Source organism: Carlito syrichta, unplaced genomic scaffold, assembly GCF_000164805.1.
Source record: "Carlito syrichta isolate Samal-C Ts95f unplaced genomic scaffold, Tarsius_syrichta-2.0.1 Scaffold303213, whole genome shotgun sequence".
Lineage (NCBI taxonomy): Eukaryota > Metazoa > Chordata > Mammalia > Primates > Tarsiidae > Carlito > Carlito syrichta.
Window position 1 is genome coordinate 95576 of NW_007247309.1, and position 20185 is coordinate 115760.

Sequence of the window (20185 nt, forward strand, 5' to 3'; positions counted from 1 at the left end):
ATGGACTATATTTTCTAAACTCCTAGATGCCATAGGCTTCTGAAACAGAAAAAACTTTAAAACTTTGTATATCAAGCTCCTTATTGTCCCACAGAAGCTATTTTCATCAGAAGATGTTTGAGCCTCACAACTCTTTATACTCTGGGGGTGGCAAAGTTTGGTTTTAACAATCTAAGGGGCAGTCGTTTGTTTTTGTTTTTTTCCCCATCTTCTATTAATCTTTCAAGCTAAGATGTAGAGATCCTTGTAATGAGATTATAGATTGAATTGGAATGAAAAGAATAGAGGTGATTTTGCTTAATGCATGGTCATTGAGGTTGATTTTTATAATTATCATTAGTGCCAACTTAATTTCAGTAGCAGTGAGAATCACTGTGTGTACTGATAGATAATGCTGATGGAATTCTTTTGCCCATGTGAATAGTTGGAAGTCAAAAGAGAGTTTATAATTACCAAATTCAAAAATCATGGAGCTTAAACCTCATTAAATTTAAAACCTGTTCTGTGAAAGCTCATGTGAAGAGGATGAAAAGACATGCCACAGGCTGGGAGACAATATTTTGAAACCACTTATCTGACAAAGGATTAGTATTTAGAATATATAAATAACTCAATAGGAAAGAAAAAAAACCCCAAACAATTCAGTTCGAAAATGGGCAAAAGACATGAACAAACATTTCATTTCAGACAAGGAGATAAAAGGCTGGGCATGGTGGCTCATGCCTGTAATCCTGGCACATTGGGAAGCTGAGATGGGAGGATTGCTTGAGCCAGGAGCTCGAGACCAGATTGGGTGACATAGAGAAACTTCATCTCTACAAAAAATAAAAAAATTAGCTGGAACCAGCACAGTGGCTCATACCTCTAATCCACATTGGGAGGCTAAGGAGGGAGAATCACTTGAGCTTGGGAGTTCAAGGCCAGTTTGGCAACATAGTGAGACCTCATCTCTACAAAAAAATCAAAAAATTAGCAGGATATGGTCATGTGCACTTATAGTCTCAGCTACTCATTAGGCTGAGGCAGAAGGATCACTTGAACCCAGGAGTTTGAGGCTGTGGAGAGCTGTGATTCCGCCACTGCAGTCCAGCCTGGGCAACAGAATGAGCCCCGAACTACAAAAAAGAAAAGAAAAAGGATGTTAAAAATGGCAAGGAAGCACATGGAAAGGAATTTAAAGACTTAAGTCATTAGGGAAATGCAAATTGAACCCAAATGAGATATCACTACACACTTATCAGAATAGGTAAAATAGAAAACAGTAATATCACCAAATACTGGTGACGATGCAGAGAAACTAGATCATTCACACGTTGCTGGCAGGAATGTAAAATGTTGCAGCCACTCTAGAAAACAGTTTGACAGTTTCTTATAATCATGCAACTACCATATAACCTAGAAATTGCACTATTGGACAATTATACCAGATAAATGAAAACTTATGTTTGCATAAAAAACTGTACGTACATGTTCATAACGACTTTATTTGTAATAGTCAAACCGGAAACAATCCAGAAGTTGTTCAACAGGTGAGTGGCTAGACAAACTGGTACATCTGTACCATGGAACACTACCCAGCAATAAAAAGGAGGAAACTATTGATCCACACAACTTGGATGAATCTCCAGAGAACCATGCCGAGTGAAAAGGAGCCCATCAGAAAAGATTCCATACAGAATGATTTTATTGATACATTTGCAAAGTGGAAAATTTTACAAATGGAGGTAGATTCATGGTTGTCAGAGGGTAGGGGTAGGGCTCTTGGTGGGGAGGGGCGGGATCAGGAAGTAGGTGGGTGTAGTAACATGTCATGGAATTTAGACAGTTCCTTAACTGTGTGATGGACACACGAACCTGCAACCTGCACAGGTGATAAAATTGCATAGCACTTAGTCCACAAGCACACACATGCACGCACATACACTCAAAGGAGCCCAAGTAAAACCTGGCAAAACTGAATAACATCAGTGGAGTATATCAGTGCCTTTCCTACCTTGTGGTAAGGACGTCCTGGAAGATCAACAGGGAAACAGTTTTGGTGAACAATATAGGTGTTAAAACTGGACAGTGGCCTTGCTGTGTGAGTAGGATAAATTTTAATGGTGACTACATTAGGGAGAAGAAATGAGAGTGATCTAAGATTTATACTTTTATTAGTGTATTTGTTTTATTGACAGAGTTTGCCATGTTTTAATCACTACAGTCATTTGAAGTAAAACTTCCCATTTTAGGGTCTCCTCCCGTTCCTGACAATGACATTGGAAAGTTTCACGCCCACTCACCCTTGGAGTTGTGGAAAAAAGTATATGAAAAGCTTTTTCCACCAAAGGTAGTATTTCTAATTCTTTTAAAGCAAGAATTTTAGCACTATTCAACAGTTATGGGAAATGTTCCAAAGGGCTTGTGATAGCTTTGTTTTTATCTCCATGCTCAAAACTCAATGAACTATTTGCTAAAAATCTATAGTAAATAAGGCACGTGGGGATGAACAGATGAACAAGATGTGGTTCCTGCTCTGCTTTCAAACAGAGCTCGCTGGCTAGAGACAGGGCAGTGACCTCTGAAGGGGGAAGGAGCGAGAGGACCTACTGGGATTTAAATGGGCCTCAGGGGGAATGATGAACACTCGTTGGAGGATCTAGGGAGTTTTCACTGGCAAGCTAAGGAGTGGAGGCTGGGTTCGTCGTGCAGATGGTGACCATTGAAGGTTGTGGCTTATGAGCATGAAGTGATATGGAGAATTGTAATTCCAGAGAATCAACACATTAAAAGATATCAAGGACCCTGCACGAGACCCTCAGTATGCTGAAAGTGAAGTTGATGAGATGCGAATGCAGAAGGACCAGGTAGTACCCAAAACATTGACTCAATTTCATCTCAGGTTTTATCACAAAATCTGGAATGCCTTAGGAATTCCTTACATTTTTCTCAATGTATTTACGTAGGTATTTTTTGAACCTCTAAAATTATTGAAATAGTACATGTTTTTCTATAGTATACTATAGAAAAAAATTCTGATATGCATAAAGAAAAATTTAAAAATCTCTTGTCATTCACTACTCAGAGATGACTTAATGCTCACGTGTCCTCTTTCGATTTCCCACTGTACATTATGTTAATGATGGTCATGATTCTCACCTTGCTGCTGGAAGACTCTTGAACAATATTCTTTGGTTTGTGGGATTATCGGAAAGGTTTTGTTAGGACAAAACCTTTGTTATCGAAAGGTTTTGTTAGGACAAAACCTTTGTTATCGGAATGTTTGCTTAGGACATTCACACATACCTGTGCTTTCCTTGTACCAGAAAAAGTATCCTATCCATTTAAGGACTACCTAACCTGAAAGCACAAGCATATCTGACAGAGCCCAGGGTCTCTCAGGAAAATGCTTACAAGTGGACACTGCCATTCCAAATATGCCTACCTAGCCCTATGTGAAAATGCAAGTCTAATGTAAGAAAGGAAGAGTTGAGAAATTCACCATGACTCTGATATTTAGGTTTTGCTTTAAAAAAAATCTTAGATTTTCCTCAGTTTAATAAAATAAGACATTGTACAGAATCTGTCCTTATGTGAGTAAGCCTGTGTACGCACCAAATTGAAAGCCCTGACAGCCTCTGGGGTGAGATTTCTAGAGCCATGTAACTTTCTAGAGCAGTCAAATTGTTGCGAGGGTAACCTGAAGACAAAGGTCCACTGGGAGCAGTGACCCAGGTGCTTTTGTTAGTACTAGCCTTTCACCTCCAGGGTCCCTTGAATAACTAAGCAAAACATTTTGCTTAGACATAGTCCAGACTTTTGAAAACTATTCTGAATACTCAGAGCTGCAGCAAAGTAAGAGGCGTGTTGTACAAACAGCAAAGTGACCTGCTGTAACACTTATTATGTTTGCAGCTTGGCTGCAGAGATGAGTTGGAAGTCATCTCTGGATTAATATTTATCTAGGAGTCAATGATTAACTGCTATTGTTGATAAGAGTATCTGTTTATATTGCACAGTGATCACTTGTATTAAGTTCACATACATTGGTGTTACTAAAGGACAAGGGCATTTCAGAGCACCATGAGTTATTCACGTTCAAATCTGTTCATAACTGACCCAGAACTTCAGGAATGTTGTGTGGAACAGAAGGCAAGCCCACAGCTCCCATGTCATTCATCCCTCAACCCTCGTATCTCACTGCTAGCAGGTCACCAGTTGCTATAACCTCTTGGTTGAGAGTTTTTTTTAATCTACCTGCAAAGTTATAATGTCCTAATTTTGCCTCAAAATGAGTTTCACCTGCGTTGTTTTAGTAGCTGCATTGCCTTGATTTCAGATTGCACACATAGCACTTAACATCATTCTATACTCCTGCTTTCAGGATCCTCTAGTGATTGCCAGTGTTGATGCTCGATTATTTGCTCGATATTGGAATCTACATTTTGATATTCTAATATCCAGATTGTCAATGTCAGTATTATTTTGTGCTCTCTCAGAGTCCTTTTGAGACCTTCAGTTGTTTCTAGCTGTGCGCTGTGCCACCAGCCCTCCTGGGTCTCAGCACTGGTAGGAAGACCCCGCCACCTTTCTTGCAGATTGAGTGTCCTTCCTTGGTTGCTCTCTGCTCAGATGAGCCAAAGTTCTGTCTTTGCCAGACTTCACATGGGACCAGAAAGTACCTCCAGTAGCGTTTTCTATTTCTTCAAGCCTGCTAGCTTTTAAGCATTCCTGATTTTAAGGGAAGGTGAATGTGGAAAGCAATTGCTGAGCCCTCTACCTCTTGCCCATATTTTTCTTAAAGAAATTTAAAAAAGGAAAGAAACATTTTCAGTAAACAGTTATTTTTAAGGTCTTCTTGGCCAAGCACAGATATCCATTCTGAAAACCTTCTTACTTGCTATTCCTTTAAAATATCATTGTGTTATTTTGAGGTCACATCACAGCAGTATTGAAGCTCTAGGGGCCTTGGTGAGTTCTAAACCACATTGGCTCTCCTTACTCTTCCCTGGTGTGGCCGGTGTGACCAGCCCCATTTTTCTTTCATTTGCTCTGCTGAAGGGAGATCCTTCTGGCAGAATCTCAAAGCAATGTCCTCAACTTCACCATCAGTAAAAAATAATCCAACATTTCCCGTTAAAGACAAAGTTTGCAGTAACTAATTTGCTTATTCTTTGAGTTAATTTTTGAAACTGTAATTAACTTCATTAGAAAATATAAACCAAACTGTAAAGACTACTTTGGGATTATGACCATATAAATTCTTCCTAGAATCCTGTGAGGAAGTTAAAGAAAAAAGAGAAAGAAAAAAAATTCTTTCAAAGTCTGTATACCGTTTTGAAACATTTAACATTTGAGCTGTAATAGCTTAGAGTGTGGGTATGAAAGGGACAATCTGCAGTTTTTCTGAAAACAAGAATAGGTTTTCTCCTTAATAGCAACTGTGAACTCCAAATATGTTAGCCAAAGGGCAGCCTTATCTTGCAGAGTAACCACTTTTTGTTTATTCGAAGTAATAATAACCTTTGCACAGTTACTCAGACATAGAGCAACATGCAGGAGGTGTAGGTGACAGGCCTCCAAGATGGTCCCTTTCACATGTCCATTGCCTTGTGCAGAATTTTCACCTCTACTAAAGTTTGTCTTCCTTTTATGATTTGTAGCATACACTCATTGTGAAAAAATTCAAAAGATATCAAAGTATATACAACGGGAAATGGAAGCATCTTGCGCTCTCCCTACCTATGTGTTTTCTTCATGTGACACATAGGACCACCATTATTTTTGCTAGCTGTCTTGGAAGCCACTTGCAAATGAACAATGATTACTTAATCAGTCCTTGCTGGGGAACACTAAGTTGCTTCCAGTCATGTGCTGAGATTCACAGAGCCACGAGTATCCTTTTGCTGACATCCTCTGTGCTGCTCTGTTAGTCTGCATGATCAATTTCTCAAAGTAGAATCACTGAGTCAAAGGATACATACATTTTAAATATTTTGCTAACTTCAATCAAGTTTTTGACAAGAACCAACCAACAGACAATCAAAAATAAGATCACTTTTAAATGCATGAAGTCTGACAAATGCTTCAGTTTCTTAGTTGAAAGGCAATTTGTATGTACTTTTGTATATACTATGTAGTATATGATTTTGTCTGGAACTTTAATAAATTCATCTCTAAGTGCTGCTTAGACAACACTTTGAAGACTGTATTTCTTGAAAATAAGTCTCAAGATAATCACTTACAAAATAATTGTCAAGAAATCTTGAGAATCATAATGCTATTAAGGATAGATTGTTGTATATAAAAAATGCTAAGGCAGTTTTAAGTTACTTACTTGAATTTGTAAAGTTGATTTTTCTTGAAGTAATACATATTTTGTTTTAGGAACTAGAACAGTACAAAAGAAGTTCTTCCAAGTCCTGGAAACAAATTGAGCTTGATTCTTGAACCTAATTCAACTACTTTGTATTTATTTCTTCTTTTCCAAATACAAGTAAGAATTTGATTAATGAACTATTGTGACAGTATATGAGGAAAGTTAAATATATATAATTTGTAAAAGGACAAGCTACATTTATTGTACTCATGCAATATTCTGGATATCTTGAAGTCTTTTAAAAGGAAAAGAATTGTGTAACCACATGTAGTATTTTTAAAAAATAAAAGAATCCTCTATGACCTACTTCTAACATGTTTAAGTAATATCTGCTCAATTCCACATGCACACATTTCTGTTGATATGGTTTTAGGAAGATTAAAGCAAGAGTATTTGGTAACAGTTTTAAATATAAGGTTAAGCGCCCATGTTAGACACGTTCCTTCTGGAAGAATTCTTAGCTGCAGCTGGTGAAGAACCAGAATTGGGTTCACAGGTGTCATGGTTAAAAGAAGCGCCTGCAGTACTTATAAGATGCACATACCTGGTCCCCAGACTCAGAGATTCTGAATCAGTGGTCTGGAATGGGATGTTTTCACTCAGCACTCACCCCTACCCCTGGTGAGATGGACACATTTACTTTAAATATCACTTTTTGAAGAACAGGCAAGTTTAAAGAGATATCCTATCCATAAGCAGACCAAAACTTCATGAGTTGGGGATAACCAGGGTCATTTCCAAGGTGGGATAACCTTTAAGAAGCCTTCCCAATACTGTAGATTTGTGTACCCACTGGCCAAGTTCCATTTTAGGTATAATTGTTGTCATTAACCAGGAAAATCATTTATTCTATGCTCTTTCATTTCCGCATATATAATATGTTGTCTCTCATATGGCACACATCCAACTTCCAATAAGCACATTACTAACCCCAAGGACACCAAGATTGAGTGGTGTCTGAGCACGTAGCAAGCTATCTCATTACTGTAACAAAATAGGAATTCATACATTATTTGCAATGCGTGTGGTTCTAACACTCTTAAGAACAGAATTATCAATATATTTCCAAGGAATTTGCCTTTTTAAAAAGTATTATTATTATTATCAATTATTTCGAGCCTCAGTCTTAAGAATAGACTGGTTCTGTGCCTGAATAGTGTGGAGAAAGAGATCCCTTTAAGTTTATGATGAGCATCATGATCTCAGGAACATCACTGACTTGGTGGGAAGAAACAGCCTATTCCACAATAGTAATAGGAATTTTTATTATATAATTTGATTATCTTACAAATCACTGTCCATTTTTGACTTGAGACACAAACTGTCACATGTTGAAAGCCATTGTGTTTTTCTAAGATGCTATCACTGACACTTAATAGCTTGAAGTCACGTGTGATGTCAATTTTCCAAATGTTTTTGAGCTAGAATGAAATTCATCTGCATATGAATAGTAGAAAATGTTTCCACTTAGGTTGTACACCCATATCTTTAGTAAGTTGAAATCAGTGATTTCAAAAGAGGTTCCTGTGGGACTCTCTTTGAACTACTTTAATAGATTATCATATCCAGAATTGTCTATTACTGATGTGACATATATAATCTGTAAGACATTATGTAACTATTATACCATAATCATTGGTGTCAAAGACCTTTTATAAAAATTGACAGTACTAGTCTGGTAATTTACCAATGTCTGCAGATCCTTAAATACTGTTCTAAGAAATAAAATTTTACTGTGGCTTCCTTAATGAAATGATCTTTCCTACTATAGTGTGAGACATTTCAAATGCTATAATTTATCTTCTTTACAAAGTTAGGTCACAGTAACTGAACAAGTTCATGTGCTCTCTACCACATTCTTGCTCAAAGTTACCATGGTAACATTGAGACAGTTTTATTTCTGACTTGTACATGAATTACTTGAAGATCAATCAGAAATAATCAGTCATTTATTACAGAACCCATTTTTAATAACCTATATATATAATGTCATCCCTGAAGATATGTAACATTGCTGTCTGTATTTGTATTTATTGGCATTCTTTCTCTTACAGTTCAAGAATGTACATTTCTAGAGCATAACCCTAGCTTTCTTAGTGTAAAGGTTGTGTCAGCATTTTTTCTCTATGAATTTTAAATAACAGCTGATCTTCAGCTTAAAGAGGTCATTTCACAGTGCATATGCTTTGTCTAGTAACGTTTTTACTTTCAATTGTATAAGTAAACTCAGCTGAAAGTAAAGAAGAGCAAACAAAAGGGGTTTGTCTGTTGTGTTGTGAGCACTGTTCAGCCCATTCCACAGGACCTCATCTTACCCTGCAGAAAGTCCCTGGTGCTCGCATGGGTGGTGCTCCTCACCATGTGTTCACGATCCTCTTGAGTGGGATCAGGTCAATCAGGCCCCTCATGTAGCCAGGTGCCCAGAAGGATGTGTTTCAGATGATAACAAAAGCACTCTTACCTATTAAACCTATAACTCCTTTTTCTGTTACTCACAATCAGTAATCATTTCTCAAATATAAGCATATTTTTTAACTGACCTATTTTTCTATGTCCAGAACAAGGAAAACAAATAGTCACACTAGTCTCCCATAAGTTTATGAATTATTATTATTTACATTCTTGGGCTAGCTCATTCACAATTTCGAAAACCACATGTCCTTGCAAGTTGGAATAGCAAGGAACTATGAACAATTTCCATTGCTTTCAAGGTCTGTGTGGATCCAAGGGGCACAAATGGAGTCTTAATGGTTAAATGACTGAAGTCCTACCAAGAAAGAATGTGTGGCTCTCTTATTTCAGATATTCAGAGCAACCGTGCCCATCCGGCAGTTTACGTTCCATTTTCCCAGCAATGTTTCTCACTATCTACTAATGAGATGATCTCTTATTTTAAAAACAGCTATTCCTAGGATGACAAGAACTGGAATGAATGTATATAAAATCAGAAAGTTCACTGTGAATCTGGATGTCGCACCCGGGCAGGTCTTCTCAATGAATTGAATTCCTTGAGTGAAGACACAGGTTGGATTCATTGTCACAGAAACATTTGAGCTGCCTGCCAAGGAAAAGATTGACAAGGTCAGCTGTGATTTATCTCAGGTCGTTTGATCAACAAATATTTACCAAATGCTCACTAAGTGCTTAGCACTCTGCTAAGTACCCCCTTCATGAAAAATACGGATGCTTTATTGAGCCCGGAATTCACAATTAGATGAAGCAAGAGAGAGTGGTTCTAGGCCTTGCTTGGCTCATTTGAAAATGGAGACAGGTTTGCTTCTGTTTTGTATAGAGGTTCATTACCATATTCTGATAAAAATCATGATACTTAGCACCACATATTCTAAAGTTACTGTTATCGCCTAATATTGTTTAAAACAACTACTAAATTCTACCATGTTCTTCAGAGTGTCTCTGGGATTTCCAGCAGCCATGAGGACCTTGTCATGTTTGTACTTCCCTCTAGTGGGATTGAGGAATAGACTTTCGCCCAAAATGGCCTTTCTTTGCTCTATACTATGTACATTTTGGGGAACAAGAAGCCACTTCAGCCTGCTTGAATGTGTTCAGTAGTTTCAGGAACTGAGACCATCCAGAATATACTAGAGTTTACCTCACTGTACGTAAGGTCCGTCATTTTCTAAAAACATCCAAGTGGCCTTAAGCTATTGACCTTTGACAGGAGACTGACTTGACCACTGTTTATTTTCTTTCATCTTAAAAAAATCAGATAAAATGTGGGTCTGTATTTCAAAACACCTTTTAAATCAATTTATTATAAAATATAGCTTTTATTTCAAAAATACATTTCCTTCAGGAAATTGCTTCCTCAGAGTAACATGTAAAAATAATATTCCAAAATAGAATACTTACCACAAGTGAAATTCAGTCCATAGAACTCATTGACTATAAGAATCTCACTGCAATATTTTTGGAATGTGAAATAACTGATGATTTTTAAAGGAATGGGCATTTCTTGCATGTTTCTTAAGAAAAAGAAAAAAAGAGAGATGAAATCCAATAGGCTCTGGTAATAGTCCTACCAAATGAAAAGAAAGGCAATCCTTATTTTATATTTCCCAAGATGATTATAATTTTTATCTCTCTATTATAAAAATGATGCTCACTGTAAAAAAGCTTCAAACAGTACTAAAAAATATACAGAAATACATCCTTGTCCGGAAATAACTACTGTTAACATTTTGAGGATACATATAACATATGGATGTGTTCATAAAGTTTTACATAAATGATATGAAACTTGTTATGCTCTTTCCTAACCTACTTTTTTCCTCCCAAACACGCGTCTCAGACATCTTTCCAAGTCAGTAACATAGCATCTTGTCATTTTAAATCACAGCTTGGTGGCACATTATAGTAGAGACCTTAATTTAACAGCCCTCTCATGAACAATTAGTGTCTACTTTTTTTTTTGTATATACCATTGATATAAACATACAAGAGCTGGGTCTGGTGGCTCACACTTGTAATCCCGACACATTGGGAGGCCAAGGCAGGAGGATTGCTTAGCCCAGTAGTTCAAGACTCATTGCCTGAGTCCAGGAGGTCAAGGCAGCAGTGCATGACCACACGACTGCACTCCAGCCTGGGCAACAGAGTGAGACTCTGACCAAAAAAAAAAAACAACAAAACATTTTGTGAAAATGAAACATGTTTCCAATCTGTTTCAGGAAAAACTTTATGCTGACACCATGATCTTCTTGGTCTGCTATATAGTTTCTAACAACTGAGAATATAAACTTCTTTCTATTTACAAGACACTAGTTCTAGGTGCTTATGAAATTCAAAAGAAGTATCCTATCCTTAAAGAACTCACAATGTAGTTGGAGATACAGACTATATATCCTTAAAATTACAAAAACACACAGTAGTGAATTATTTGTGCCTAGAAAATATTAAAAACCTAGTACCACATGTCCATGATGTTTTTGTATTTATTATTTATGGTTTCACCTACTCCAAAGTGACCTCCATCTTTTCGACAATTTCCTGAGACAGAAAATTAAATTGACCACATTAAGAGGCTGCCAGTTGAAAAGAATAGAGGGGAATCTGGGAAAGAATTAGGGGAAGAGGAAGGCCATTCTAGGACTGCAGAAATGCTATGAGCCCCAGCATGTCACGGGCTGCATACGGGACTGCACACACCAGAAAGGTTGGAACACAGGATTTGAAGTGGCAGCAGCGAGAGGTGGGTTTGGAACAAAAGCAGCAGCCATTTCAGGGCCTTGAAATAAGTTAGCGTTGAATGACCACGAGAATGATCATGTTGAAACCAGTGTGTTAAGAAAACAAATGTGACACCAAGTAGGATGGACCAGAATAAGGACAGAGTAAGCACAGCACAAAGGAGAGCAGGCTATAGCAGATCAAGTATGAGACAGCGAAGGCCTGGCAAGGACACTGGCCAAGAGAGGATGGCTGCCCAGCAGCTGGGCACACCCTCATCTCTCCCTGCATCCCCTGGCCCGAACACAAAACAAATGCTCCACGTGCACTTGTGGTTGAATCAGAAAAGAAAACCAACATGCTCTGGTGACTGACCCATGTGTATGCAGTTCAAGGAGAGGGCCGTTCATTTATTCACTCAATTCAACAAAGACTTTTTGCAAACCTGATGTGTTTGCAAGGCCAAGGGCTGGCCACTGAGGAGTAATGATGAATGAGATACAGCTGCTGCCCTCAAGAAGCAGACAGCTTGTTACTGGGAAGGAAGACGATAAGGAGGTGGGGTGGCCTATGAGAAACAAAGAGGCTTTCAGAGAGAGCCTCCAGGCTTGGGAACAACAGACAGGCTCTGTGCACGTGGAGGAGGGAGCCAAATGGGTCTGTGAAAGGCGCAGCAAGAGAAGCAGAGAGAGAACCTTAGTTCTAAATGTACTGTTGGGGGAGCGTCCACCGTTATGTTGGGAAGTGGGAAAAGGTAGGCATCCCCTACGTCCGACACAGCAATGTACTCTCATCTTCATTACAGATTCTCTAAAAGCCCAGCAAGATGCACAACCCAGTTTAACTCAGGAAGACCTTGTCATATTCCCACTTCCCTCTAGTGGGACTGAGGAATAGACTTTTGCCAAAAATGGCTTTTGCTATATGCTATGTACATTTTGGGGAATAGGAAGTCACTTCAGCCTGCTCGAATATGTTCAATGATTATAGGAACTGAGTCCATCCAGAATATACTAGAGTTTACCTCACTGTAAGGTCCGTCATTTTCTAATAACATACAGGTGGCCTTAAGCTATTGACCTTTGACGGGAGACTGACCTGGCTATTGCTTATTTTCTTTCATCTCAAAAATCAGATAAAATGTAGGACTGTTTTCAAAACATGCTTTAAATCAATTTATTATAAAATATAGTTTTTATTTCAGAAATACACTTCCTTCAGGAAATTGCTTCCTCAGAGTAACATGTAAAAATAATATTCCAAAATAGAATACTTACGGCAAGTGAAATTCAGTCCATAGCACTCATTGACTATTAGAATCTCACTGCACTATTTTTGGAAGGTAAAGTAACTGATGATTTTATTTATTTATTTATATTTTTTGAGTTGGATTCTCACTCTGTCGCCCAGGCTAGAGTGCAGTGGCACGTTCACGGCCATCCCAGTGTCGAGCTGCTGGGCTCCAGCAATCCTTCCGCCTCAGCCTTCCAAGTAGCCAGAACTACAGGCGTGTGCCACCACACCTGGCTAATTTTTTGATTTATGGTAGAGATGAGGTCTCGCCAAGTTGCCCGGGCTGTTCTCGAACCCATGGGCTCAGGCAATCCTCTCACCTCAGCCTCCCAAAGTGCTGGAATTACAGGCTTGAGCCACTGCGCCCGGCCAATTGATGATTTTAAAAAGAATACTTCAAGCTAACTTTGAGTTTCTTTCTCACACGTTTACATTGTGCACATTTTTTTATCCCAAAGAGTTTGGATTATTTTGTAAGCAGAAAGGACAGCTTAGCTACCTTCATTTGCATTTGGAGGAGGAGGGAGCCAGTGGCAGTTTAGCTGAAAAGATGATGACTTGAGGGAAAGATGTGAACGTGATGACTAGGAGGTTGGCAGGGCCTTCAAGAATGGACTTTCAGTTCAGTGACGGAGTGAGTGGATTCATGTGAAGCCTTGGGATGTTAACATTTTGCCAAGATAGCCGGGCTTGGTGGCTCAGCCTGTAATCCCACATTTTGGGAGGCTGAGGTGAGTGGATTGCCTGAGCCCGCGGGTTCGAGACCCTCCTGGGCAGCAAGACCTCATCTGGACAATAAATCAAAAAATTAGCCGGGTGTGGTAGCGCGCGCCTGTAGTTCCAGCTACTTGGAAGGCTGAGGTGGAAGGATCGCTGGAGCCCAGCAGGTTGAGGCTGCGGTGGCCGGGAGCGGCCACTGCACTCCAGTCTGGGCGACAGAGTGAGACTCCAACTCAAAAAAAAAAGATTTTGCCAAGAATCCAAGGGCTTTTAGTATTGTTGGCTACTGCCCCCCTTTTAAGAGCAATTAAGCCCCTTTTTCTAAAAACCAAATACACATGCTTCTTGATCTATAATGGAGTTACATCCTGATAAATACCCCAGATCAAAAAGCATTGACTACCCCTAACCTGGCAGCGCTCACAGCTTAACCTTGCCCACCTTAAACATGCTCAGAACACTTACATGAGCCTGCAGCTGGGCAAAATCATCTAACACAAAGCCTATTTTATAATAACATGCTGAATATCTCATGCGATATATTGGATGCTGTTCTGAAAGTGAAAAGCAATCATTGTATAGGTACCCAAAGTTGTTTCTACGGAAGAGTGTATCACCTTTGCACCATCGTAAAGTCCCAAAATTGTAAATTGAATTGTAAGTCGGGGTCTGCCTGACTTGAATTAGTGCCACATTGAATCAGTGAATTGAATTAGTGCCACTTACTGACTCAAATAATTTAAAAGAGCAGATGGTGCCCACGCTTGGGTCTGTACCTTGATCCTATACCTTTGGTGATCCAATTTGTGCATTTTTCATAGAAGTTAACAATCCACTTAAGCAACATTGACAAATACAGTATACTGGTGTCAGTGGAAAAAATATCCTTCCTCCTTAAGCAAAGCCTAGCGCCCTTTGCTTTATCCTATCTCAACTTTACATAACTCACTACAGTTTATCTTGTGTTTTTACATCGATTATCTCACTTGCATAATCCCTTGAGATAGGTGGGGCTGAGATAGTCATCTTCATATTATAATTATGAATAATTTAGGTAAGAAAGTGACTTGCCCATGGTCACCTGGCAGCTAGGTAGTAGAGGAAGTTTCTGACTCCTGGGTCAGCCTCTCTCCAGGAAGTCACATGCATCATGGGAGACTCTTCAAGGTGGTGTGACTTGAGCAGTCAAGTCTGAACTTAGTTTTCTTACCTAAGAAATGGATTGTTCTGAGAGTTTTAAGTAATTAAACATCCAGATATAACAGCACATGGTAGATACTCAGTCATTTGCGTTTTGATTTGATTTTTTATTTTTATTTATTTATTTATTTATTTGAGTTGGAGTCTCACTCTGTTGCCCAGGCTGGAGTGCAGTAGCATGCTCACGGCCACCACAGCCTCGACCTGCTGGGCTCAGGCAATCCTTCCACCTCAGCCTTCCAAGTAGCTGGAACTACAGGCACACGCCACCATACCTGGCTAATTTTTTGATTTATTGTAGAGACGAAGTCTCACCAAGTTGCCCAGGCTGGTCTCGAACCCCTGAGCTCAGACAATCCTCTTGCCTTGGCCTCCCAAAGTGCTGAGATTACAGGATTGAACCATTGCACCTGGCTGAATTTTTACATTTAAGTCAAAGAAAGAGCGTTCTTTACATTTCCTCAGGGCCCATAGATTACTCACTACGTCACCCTCACATCATCTGCTAAGGATCATTTTTACCCTTTTACAATTTTGTACCCTTGGCTAGGTGCTATGGCTTAGGCCTGTAATCCCAGCACTCTGGGAGGCTGAGCAGGAGGATCGCTTGAGCCCAGGAGTTTGAGACCAGTCTAGGAAACACAGTGAGACCTCATCTCCACAAAAAAATTAAAAAATCAGCTGGGTGTGTGGTGCATGCCCACAGTCCCAGGTACTTGAGAGGCTGAAGTGAAAGGATCACCTGAGCCCAGTTGGTCGAGGCTGCAGTGAGCTATGAGTGTGCTACTGCACTCCAGCCTGGGCAACAGAGTAAGACCCCAACTCAAAAAAAAAAAAATCCCTACCCCTTTTTCTACTGCTCTTTTAAAATGTGTGTGTCTAGGCATTTTTTTTTTTTTGGTTATAAAATGATACTTGTCCTTTATTGAACATTTATGAAATACAAAAATATGAAAAAAATCAAAATATCACCCAGAGATCATTACTGTTAATATTTGGTACATGTTTTTTAAATCTTGATACTTTTTGAGCAGTTTTTATTCACGCAGGCTCTTTTCTTATCCAACCAGTCTTAGTTCCTAAGAATTTCTAGGAATTGAGACTCAGCACCAGGTCAGACATGAGCTCAGATGCTCGCAATTTAACCAGCCGTACAGCTTATAGATTTTTCTGGAGTATCCAGATTGGTTTTCCTTCCTTCGGCATAATGGCTTATCATATAGGAATCACATCATATCTTAACATAACCTTGTCATTTCCTGACTCTCAGTATAAAAGACATCGAACAAATGATCAACAGTTCAAAGTTGAAGGCTATAATGATTAGCAAACAGCATAAACACTCCAGACTATAACGTAGTACCTTTAACCAGTATCACATAACTCTCCTCTGGAATTCTTCTATAACAATCATTATCAGGTGATTGTTATCGACAAATTATCCCAATCTAAATTTCTTTCATTGTGTTATCTTACCTGAGAAATCCAGATCCAACAAGCACTCCAGCAATGCACAGCAGAGCCACTACGCTGTTGACTATATTGGGGTTTTGGACCATGCCGAGTAGCACAAGAGCTAGAAATTCGCCAATTAAATGGGGCACCAGGAGAGCAGCAGAAAAATATCCAAATCTGGCCGCCTCGGGATATAAGCCCAGAGTCCTAGAAAAGCACGAAGACTTTAGTTTCCTCTCCAGGGGTCATCGTTAAAGAAAAAATGCCACACTTGCCTTCTCTGCATAAATCCTGATGGCTGGAGGGTGGGAGGGGTGTGAAGGGCGAGCCAAACTCCCCTTGAAAGGCCTTCCTGGAACACAGCTGACATTCGCAGTCACTGATGACCTTGAACTGTCTTCATGTACTCTAGCTCAATGGGAGCCACCATTTCCCTATCACACTTCCCTCGGCTCTCACGGGACAATGTTAAATTACTTAGATGACGGTCACATCCAACTGTAGTAAGTGGGGTTGTTGAATTTTCCAGGCTGCTTCGTAAATAACCACGTTCTGCCTGGCTAGCTCCACGCCCGCCCCAATGCCAAGGACTCCCAACCCGCTTCTCAGCCCCTCCTTCCCTGAATCTCCTACCTGTTGTGTAGGATTATTGAAAACCCCTCGCGTCTTTCGTTTTTGGTCAGGTCAGCCCACTCCAGGCCTACACCATTCCACTCTTGTCTTCTGTTCTACCAACCCCTCCCATGGACTTGACCTTCATTTTCGTGTAAACAAACGATATCTGTGCACTTTTCCTCTTATATTCCTTTCACCAAGTTGCATCTCCCCAGTGGTTGTATGTCTTCAACAAACATCAGACATGGCTGCTCTTTATTCTATTTGTAGAGTAAGGAAAAGAAGCATGGCTTATTTTATTTTATTTTTTTGAGTTGGAGTCTCACTCCATCACCCAGGCTGGAGTGACGTGGCATGCTCACTGCCACCCCAGCGTCAATCTGCTGGGCTCTGGCGATCCTTCTGCCTCAGACTTCCAATTAGCTGGAACTACAGGTACACGCTACCACGCCCGGCTAATTTTTGATTTATTGTAGAGACAAGGTCTTGCCAAGTTGCAAGAACCCCTGGGCTCAGGCATTCCACTTGCCTCAGCCTCCTGAAGTGCTGGGATTACAGGCTGAACCACTGAGCCCGGCCAGAAGCATGTCTTATACTCGCCCCTCCTCACCACTCTTCAAGGCCATCCATCTTTCCTTGTGAACAAATCATGGAGTTTGTGAATGCTATTAATTCCCTTCCACATTGCAGTCTTCTGTGACATGAAAACACCCATCTTTGATGATTTTACAGCATCCAGACCAGAGTCATTCTCTGCTCCTCTCTACTGTTCTTTAACCTTCTTGATGAGTCCTCAAGTTCTTTAACCTTCTTGATGAGTCATTAATGTCAGCGGTTCCTAATTAGCTAATATAATTCCAGTGGCTTCATCTTGATCACTCACCTTGTCTTAGACTTAAATATTACTCAAGGTCAGGCATGGTGGCTCACACCTATAATCCCAGCATTTTGGGAGGCCAAGGCAGGAGGATTGCTTAAGCCCAGGAGTTCAGACCAGCCCGGGCAACATAGTGAGACCTTATCTCCACAAAATTCAAAAAAGTAACCAGGCGTGGTGGCACACATGGGAAGATCACCTGAGCCCAGGAGGTGGAGGCTGTGGTAAGTCATGCCCTCCAGCCTGGGCAACAGAGTGAGACCCCAACTCAAAAAAAAAAAATTACTCAGAACTGTTCCACTTCCAAGATTTCAGATTCTGGACACCCTTTCTGACCATGGTCGCCTGTCTCTTCTTGCTCACTCTGTCATTCTTTACCTTTCGGTTCCACCTCTGGGCGCTCTGCTCTCTCCTTAAGCAGCAGATGGGTTGGGCAAGGATATTGCTGCACTCTGCCATTTTGCCTCAGCTGGCCCCTGGGCACCTAGGGTTTCCTCACTGTATCTTGAGTTCCAATGGCATGTCCCATCACGACTGATATAAACCTCTGCTTTAAATTGCCCCCCCCATTTCAGTCTCCCTCCCCAGTGCCCAGTAGATGAACTTACCTCCGATTGCATGCCTTCCTCACTGTCTCCATCTCTCTACTTTTCATCCTCTCTATCTGTCCAGCCCCGTCCCCACTCTCCCATCTTTGCAACATGTGATCCTGGCCGCTTGCATCCTGGATCCCACATTACTCCAATTTCTCCATCCCTGTTGGTTCACTCTGGAAACCTGCCCTTTGACTTATCCACATTTTGGCTACATTTTCATCTATGCCCAGTCTAGTGTTTTTTGATGGTGTTATTTACCAAATACGAAACAACCATTCTTTAAACCTGATCACCATTTCAGCACCTGCCCCTCTCCGTCCTCTCCTGTACCGCCAAGCTTCTCAAAACAGCACATGCTTTCTCCATCCCACTCTTATTCCCTTGTAGACTGGCTCCCACTGCTCCACTGAAGCTCTGATGGGAAGATCTGTGACCTCCCCACCCCTTTAACCACTGCAGTATTGAAAAGTTTACTTGACCATCTTGAAACACGCTCTTGCCTCATCCTCTCTGATGCTGTCTGATTCTGCTTCTTCCTACCTCCCTGATCACTCCTCCTCCTTCCCTGCTTGGTGTCCTCTTCCCACCCTCAGAATGTGTCTGTCTTAAGATCTCACATGCAGTTGCTTTCTCCCTGCACCAGGGCACCATGTATCCCTGGGTCCCAGCCTCTTCAGAGCCCTCTTCTCTGGCCCAGCCCTGCCATGAACGAGGGACATGCTATCCCCTGTCACGTGTCATCTTGTTGGTGTGTTCTCAGGTCCCATGCCATCCATGGCTGGGTTTTTTTTTTTTTACAGCAAAACAAATGTCCTGAAAGACACTGATGGGCAAAATGTAGATTCTCCCGGGCAAAGAACACGGAGCTGTTCTGCCTTCTGCAAGTCCACGGGCCCCAGTGACTCCGCGGGAGACCTGAAGACCCCTGCACGGCCCCTTACCAGTAGCATACGCTGCTGAAAATCACGGTGGCAATGACACTGAAGGGAAGGACATGCAGCATGTAGGCCATCAGCATCTGCCACTTCTGGTACAGGCCGTCCTGACTCTCCTGGTCGCTGATGGCGCGGAGCACGGGAACTGGGAGTGGAAAGCAGATTTCAGAACAGGTCGCTCCCCTGCCGAGGGACAGGGCAAGGGGCTAGCCCAAGCTGAACTTGAGACCTGTCAGGGCTAGATGGTGAGGACCAGCTAGGTGGGTTCCCCAGTCCTGGAAGGAGGGGTCCTGCCATTCACGGGACAATAAATACCCTCACTCCAGAAACCTGCGGGCTCCCTGAATTGCAACGCGCTTGCAAAAGACGTCGTAATGTATTTCTTTCTCTCAAAAATGGGGAATTCTCACCAGTTCAAGAAAAGCACATGCAAAGGGGGCATGAACAAATGATTCGGGGCACTTTGTCCCCTCTTTGTCTCCCCCAAATCTCGGCAGCCCGTATTTCATACTTGCTCTCCAGAGACCAGGCTGGCCCGGTTCGTCAACGCAGAGACAGCACGGCCGTCTCCAGGGCAGGCTCGGCAACAACTTTGCCTCCCTCTTATTCCCTGAATGTAGTGTTACATCCCGGAACGCCCTCTACCCTCCATTTTACTGCATAACCTACTACATTGGGGAACTAGGTGTTGCTTCTGGGTTCCCACCGAAAATTAGGTGCCAACTATGCTAACATAGGCTCCCAAAAGAAACTCATGATGCAAAGTTGGCCCGGTAGTTGGGCCCCATGGCTGTGTGTCCTGATGGATGGGATGAGATGCGAGGAATGAGCTTTTGAAAAATTCTTCCTGGTGGGGCTCCGTGGCTCAGCCTGTAATCCCAGCGCTTTGGGAGGCCGAGGTGAGTGGATCGCCTGAACCCGCGGGTTCGAGACCCGCCCGGGCAAC

At 41.3% G+C, this 20185-nt stretch overlaps 2 protein-coding genes across 3 annotated transcripts in view; one reads left to right on the plus strand and one right to left on the minus strand.

The window, feature by feature from the left end:
- Positions 1 to 6671, plus strand: part of DYNC2LI1 (dynein cytoplasmic 2 light intermediate chain 1) — a 35076-nt gene extending 28405 nt beyond the window's left edge. The window contains exons 11-13 of one of the 2 annotated variants that reach the window (XM_008058107.1): positions 2232 to 2329; positions 2754 to 2846; positions 6367 to 6671. In XM_008058107.1, the coding sequence (XP_008056298.1) occupies positions 2232 to 2329; positions 2754 to 2846; positions 6367 to 6429 (254 nt within the window). In that variant the 3' untranslated portion in view covers positions 6430 to 6671. The remainder of the gene's footprint in view (positions 1 to 2231; positions 2330 to 2753; positions 2847 to 6366) is intronic. The other variant, XM_008058106.1, reaches the window with a different exon arrangement.
- Positions 6672 to 8860: 2189 nt separating this feature from the next.
- Positions 8861 to 20185, minus strand: part of ABCG5 (ATP binding cassette subfamily G member 5) — a 27655-nt gene continuing 16330 nt past the window's right edge. The window contains exons 10-13 of the mRNA XM_008058108.1: positions 19246 to 19384; positions 16238 to 16423; positions 10232 to 10344; positions 8861 to 9416 (exon numbers count right to left, since the gene is read on the minus strand). Of these exons, the coding sequence (XP_008056299.1) occupies positions 9223 to 9416; positions 10232 to 10344; positions 16238 to 16423; positions 19246 to 19384 (632 nt within the window). The 3' untranslated portion in view covers positions 8861 to 9222. The remainder of the gene's footprint in view (positions 9417 to 10231; positions 10345 to 16237; positions 16424 to 19245; positions 19385 to 20185) is intronic.